Below are 6,080 nucleotides of genomic sequence, written 5' to 3'. Positions count from 1 at the left end.
AAAAAAAAAAAAAAAAAAAAGATTAGAATCGGATGGATGGATGGATTATTTATTATCATTCAGACTATACATCATAGAGAAGAATGAATGAAATGCCAATACATCTGAAGTCAACGATGATCTCCTTTGTTTTGTTGACATTCAGTGTAAAATTGTTCTTATTACATCAGTTCACCAGGTGATTTACCTCCTCCCTGATTAGGCCCACTACTGTTGTGCATATTTTACAATATGGTTCATGGTGGACCTTGCACAGCTGTCATGGGTCATCAGGGTGAACTACAGCAGTCTCAAGGCTCTGAGGAGAACTGGAGCTCAGAGTGATGATGCTGGAGACGTTGTTTCCTACTTGCACAAACTGGAGTCGGTTTATGTTTACACAGGGGTGTTTCTGCTCACCAAGTGCTGTAGAATGATGGTGTTAAAGGCTGATGACCCGGAGTGAGCTGGTCAGGACGGTCCCTGAACACCCAGTCTGGAATGTTATCAGGGCCTGATGCTTTCTGTACATTAGGCCCCCCTCAAGGTCCTCCAGACATCTGTACTGTCCAGACGGAGTGCCTGCTCATCCGGTTGAGGAATAACTTTCCTCGCTGGAGTGCTGCTTAGTGCCTCAACCCTACCAAAATAAGTGCAGCATTTGTTAAGAAAGGCTGTGTTTCCTGGACGGGGTGAAGGAGCAACTTTCCTCTTTGTGATGGCTTGGATGCCCTGCCAAATATGTTTGGTGTTCTCTGAGTCTCAAAAGAAGTCCTGTATTTTCTGAGCACACTTGGCCAGTCTTATGGCACAGTTCAGGTTGGCTCTTGCTCTTTTCAGTGCCACTGTTTCACCTAATTTGAATGCAACATTTTGTGCCTTTAGTTTCTCAAGCCCCTCCATCCAGGGTATCTCACTGGCCTGTGTCTTAATGGTCCTGTAGACACGGGACACATGTCCTCCATGCATTTTTAAAAAATATGCAGACACAGACTCGGCGTACTCCTCTGCATTTGTTTGTAAATTATCGGTAGCAGCTGTTTTGAACATATTCCAGTCTGTGCACTCAGTCAGTCCTATAATGCCTCCATAGCTCCTGAAGGCCAGACACTCACCTGATTCACAGAAAGGGCCTGTATGCTTGTATTAACATCACAGAGAGATGGGCAGCTGAGCCAAATGGAGGCAGGGGGCTCCATTAAGTCCCTGCTTGATGTTAAAGTAAGCCAGATCCAGAGTGTTATTTCCCCTGGTAGCAAAGACCACATATTGATGGAATTGGGAACTGATTTCATGTTTGCTTGAATAAAGTCCCTAGCTGTGATGAAAATGTCCTCCGGATATTTAGTTTGCAATCCACTGATTGTTCCACAGCGAATGTTTAGTGCCTTCTTGGTGTTTGCACTGGGGGGGATGTGATGATCACAGCTATGAGTTATGACACAGCAGATCCACATCTCTCATTTGGTAAGTTCAGCTTCACGGTCCAGGTTGGTTTCCAGAAACTGGATGCTTGCAAGCAGAAATGAAGGAAGTGGCACTCTGCACGGGTTGGCCTTTAGCTTGTGTGCTAGCCTTCCTTGGCAGCCCCACTTCCTGCTTCTGTTGCACCACCTTCGTCTCCTCTGGTGGGAACAGTGCTGGTATAAGCACCCCTTAGCAGTTTATTCAAGGTGGACTCATTTACCATTCCTAAACTGCTTCATCTACATAGTTTCTGATTGTCTGCTGCTCGTACAATAATGTGGAATTACTCTGTAACAGACCTTAAAGCATTTTTAGCTAATAAATTAACAATCCAACTAATTAATCCAATTAATATTTGACAATCCAACATTTATTTTAATGTTTCAGCACCAGACAGAAAAATGATTATGTATAAGTATTACAGTCTTATTTTTCTATCTGAGATATTATTCAGAACAGAATCAGTGAACGGGTTGAGCTTCTTACTGACAGATAACCAACCTGGTTATCATGGTGATTAAACGCGCTCAAACAGATCCTCCGACACTGAAAACTGACTTTCAGCTCATCATACTGTAGCTGCAGAGCAGTAAATCTGGCTTCATAGTACGCCCTCAGGTGTTTTCACGTCATTAACAGTTTCCCAGCATGCCCTCTAAGTGTCGCCAATGGACCAATAACTGTAGAAACGTGTGTACGTCGATGAAATTGATGAGGAGCTGTGAACGTTTCCACAGTCAGTTCGTTATTGATATGTCTGAACTTTTGTGTAAAAAAACCCAAACAACCAGTACGCCATGTTTTTGTGTGTATGCACTCTTTGTACATGAGGCCCCAGGTCAGGTACAGCTCCAGAACTCCCTAAACCCTTCTATATTCTCATCTGATGGAGCATCAGTGAACTGAGCTGATCCATAGAAGCCACACCCACAAGACCTAATGGATCTTGGTTCTGACCATCATATGATTCCAGTTCAGAAGGCTTTGCTCCTCTTTGATAGATCAGAATGAGGACCTAAACGGTGTCAGGCAGGTGGTTGTGTTTTGGTGGATCGGTTTAGGGACAGACATTATAAATGTGTGACTGCGTGTGCTCAGGTGGTTCTGGTCAGTCCTACCTGTGCTGGTCCACGGTCTCTGCAGTCTTCCAGTCTGGTAAGGTGCTGGCACACAGCATGAAGATGGAGATGACCACAAAGACAACCGATACTGAGGCGAGGATCTGAGCCATCAGAGAGGACGTGGGCTCCTCAAACGTCCTCCTCATGTACTCCAACCAGTTGCTCTGAGGTTCCTCAGGGTCCCGCTGCTCCTCCTCAGGAAAGAAGTGGACGAAGCAGTCAGACAGACAGTCGTCGAGACGGCGCTGGCAGCACGGCTGCAGGTCGGAGCTCTCCAGGCCCCAGTACAGCATCTCGTTATAGAAGGACAGCTCGCACATGTGCGGCACAAAGCGCAGCTTCCCATGTTGGACGTACAGCATGATGAAGCTGAAGGCCTCCGAGTGCCGGTCGAAGAAGAACTCATTTCTGTCTCTGTCGTAGTCGTCGCAGAGCTCCAAGAGCTCGCTCTCTGATCCGCATCGATGCAGCCGGCTGAGCCTGCTGAGAGGAAGACGCTTCATCAGGTCAGCCGGGAAGCAAAACCTGCGACCGCCGACGTTCAGGGTGCAGAGCCGGCTGCTGAACTTCATGTCGGGTTTATTCAGGATTGAAAGAAAACGCTCACAGGCTGCTTGCAGACTTCATGTCCTATAAGAAAATGAGATCTTCTGTAAAGTCTCACGTCTTATGATCTCATTATTAAACTAAAGGTGCAAAAAAAATCCTTTTTTGCTGTCAATAAAACCAGCTGCCATTTCTAAACTTTCATTGGTTTTACAAAATTCTGTGAACAGAGACCGAGGAAGCTGAGAGAACCCTGAGCTGATCCCAACTGTCGTCTCCTCAGAGTTAAAATGAGTCAACATGCAGCAGATTAGAGTCTCATGGAGGAGCAGTGACCTACATTGATTTCTGTCTCACTGCATCATCGTCATGTTTTTAACTTCAACACAGAGAAATTGAAACATGATTTTGAAAAGAAATAGAAAGATTGAATGGTTCACCTCTGAGCCGCTTCTCTTCCAGTCGACTGAACATTCAGATCCAAACCCAACAATCTGAACTGCCTTCCTGGATCCTGTCGGACTTCTGCTGAGCTTCTTCACAGGCTTGAATCTGAGAGTGAAGAGCAGTAGCAGACCCTCCTCCTCCTCCTGTCTGAGAGGAAGATCAACCAATGAGTCCAACAGTTTGAGCTGCTGAACACTTTGAGTCAAAAAACAAACCTTCACAATTCCCCCCGAGTTGCTCATTGTTCCCCCCACACTCCACCTCTTCAGATCTGACCATCTTCATCACTTACATGTCAACACTTCATCAGCTTCACTGTGACTTCATGATTCACAGAACCTCAAAGGCAGATATGAATAATGATTTCATCATCTCATTATTAATAACCTGCCGAGTTGATTCTGTGGAAATGGCGCCCTCTGCTGGATTCTTCAGGCTGTCAGGAACTAAGTACCTGGAACAAAGACAGGGTAAGAGTGGGTTTATTTCTAAGAACTGCTTGTTTATGATTACACATGTCACGTGAAAGAGTTCAAAGGTTAAAAAGGAGGAAAACATTTCAGACTGGTATGACGTTACACTTTCTGTAGAACTTTGAAATCTCCATCAGGTCTAAAGAGACCAGACCAAACAAGGTTAAAGGTCAGCTGCGCTCAGGTGTGAACAGCTGACAGGAAAATAAACACAGATGACCTGTGGAAATCAATCAATCAATCAACTTCAAACCCCAAACGTCCCTTAGGAACACAGATCTAAATAAGAGGAAATTAACCACAGCTAAAGGGTCGGAGCCAAAGACAGAAAAATGAGCCAATAGGTGTTTCACTGGTCAGAATAAGGTTCCTGTTATCTGATGAAGGGCCGGCCTAGACTGATCCATTGCTGTCAGCTGTGTCAGGAGCTTGGTGAACACACAGGAAGCCGTTTCACTGACAGGAAGTGACATCACCTGTCAGAGTTAGAGCAGTGTGAGGAAGTTGCAGAGCTGATGTGTGGTCACACTGTTGACGCCTTGCAGGGAAATGGAGGTGATGCTGCTGCTGCTCGCTGCTCTGGGTGAGAACCAAACGTTGTTTCTGTTTGACAGAAAACCTTCTGAAGTTATGTTTTTCTTTGACACAAAGTTACCTGAAGTTGGAGTGTTACAGACAGTGAAAACTTTGACAGAATTTAACTTTTTGAGGAGCCTGAGTGAGGTTTTCAGACTCTGGGCTTCAGATAACCAGATCATCTGACCTAAGGTCAGATCAGTGTCCACGATTCTGTTCAGATGATGTTATCTCCTGTCGCAACAGGCAAAGGAAGTCCATTTTTTAAAATGATCTAAAACTTTTACTGAGACAGAAGTTGATTACAGACACCACTTCCTGTTTGTTCTTCTCTCGTAGAGGTGGTGTTAGTAGCAGGAAGTCCCCATGACCACTCCATGCCCGGATCTCCGAACAACATCAGCAGTAACGACCCGGGCCTCCAGCAGGTTGTCCTCAACGCCGCTTACTCCTTCAACAACCAGTCAAATGATGCCTTTCTGTTCAAAGCCTCAGCCATCCACCGAGCACAGCGACAGGTATGACTCACCTGACGCTAATGGCATGAAGGATGTCAGATAAATTCAACACAACCACATTCTAAACCAGAGGAAATGAGCATTTTCTATGATAATCCAGAGTGATGCCGAGAGTTGAATGGCTGCTGGAATCTGACGAAGAAGCTGACATTCAGTTGAAGTACTCGAATAGCTGGATCGTCCAAATGAGTCGAATTATTTGAAAAGTTGAAGGTTTGGCTCAAAAGTATGTGAAGGATAGTTGGCATACTTTAGCATAAGAGCTTAAAAGGCAAAAAATAGAAGAAGAGGATGTTTAAAGTGGTCTTCAAATGATTTAAAAGATGATGAAACATCAGCCAGAATAAAACTAAAATGTTAATTAGAAATAGAGTAAACATAAAGAATCTAATAATATTGAAAGGCTTAATGAAACCAGATTACTTGGGGTGATGATAAATTACTTTTCATACATCTATTCTAAAGTATCAAGAATCATTGTTGTGTTAAATCAAGCAAAGCAGATACTGGATCGTTCATCACTCCATATTCTCTGCTGCTTTCACTGCGTTTAGGCTACTGTGTTGAAATCTGGGGCAATTTTTTTAAAATGTTCATTAAATTTCCTTTTTATTCTGCCCCCAAAAAAGTTTGAAATATTTATTGTATGGCTTACAGGGATTATACAGATTTATTATTTCTCCATCTTGAATTATTGAACATGCAGAGCAAAATTAAACCACCTACCAGGAAATATGCGAAGCCTTTAAGTGTAAGAGAAGGAAATTATAATTTAAGGGGCTTCTGTAATTTCAAAGTGGTTAATCTGCGTACTACTAGGAAAGGACTTTCTGTGTCTGGAGTAAAACTATGGAACAATTCTAATGTAAAGATGAAGCAACGTTCAAACATAGAGCAGTTCAAAGAGAAATGTAAAGAAATAATAATCATGAGACATAAAGAAGAGGAAGATG

At 43.7% G+C, this 6,080-nt stretch overlaps 2 protein-coding genes across 4 annotated transcripts in view; one reads left to right on the top strand and one right to left on the bottom strand.

The window, feature by feature from the left end:
• The window catches only part of LOC108251460 (potassium voltage-gated channel subfamily G member 3-like), a 10,904-nt gene extending 7,106 nt beyond the window's left edge, over positions 1-3,798 (bottom strand). The window contains exons 1-2 of one of the 2 annotated variants that reach the window (XM_017441778.3): positions 3,554-3,798; positions 2,565-3,197 (exon numbers count right to left, since the gene is read on the bottom strand). In XM_017441778.3, the coding sequence (XP_017297267.1) occupies positions 2,565-3,139 (575 nt within the window). In that variant the 5' untranslated portion in view covers positions 3,140-3,197; positions 3,554-3,798. Of the gene's footprint in view, positions 1-2,564; positions 3,382-3,553 lie in introns of those variants that run through there. The other variant, XM_037973676.1, reaches the window with a different exon arrangement.
• The window catches only part of LOC112450177 (cystatin-F), a 21,523-nt gene that overhangs the window by 12,741 nt on the left and 2,702 nt on the right, over positions 1-6,080 (top strand). The window contains exons 1-2 of one of the 2 annotated variants that reach the window (XM_037973677.1): positions 4,481-4,616; positions 4,949-5,127. In XM_037973677.1, the coding sequence (XP_037829605.1) occupies positions 4,583-4,616; positions 4,949-5,127 (213 nt within the window). In that variant the 5' untranslated portion in view covers positions 4,481-4,582. Of the gene's footprint in view, positions 1-4,480; positions 4,617-4,948; positions 5,128-6,080 lie in introns of those variants that run through there. The other variant, XM_037973678.1, reaches the window with a different exon arrangement.

This window comes from Kryptolebias marmoratus, linkage group LG22 (assembly GCF_001649575.2).
Source record: "Kryptolebias marmoratus isolate JLee-2015 linkage group LG22, ASM164957v2, whole genome shotgun sequence".
Classification (NCBI taxonomy): Eukaryota; Metazoa; Chordata; class Actinopteri; order Cyprinodontiformes; family Rivulidae; genus Kryptolebias; species Kryptolebias marmoratus.
The sequence above is the reverse complement of the archived record's forward strand: the minus strand, read 5'-3'. Positions and strand labels throughout refer to the sequence as shown.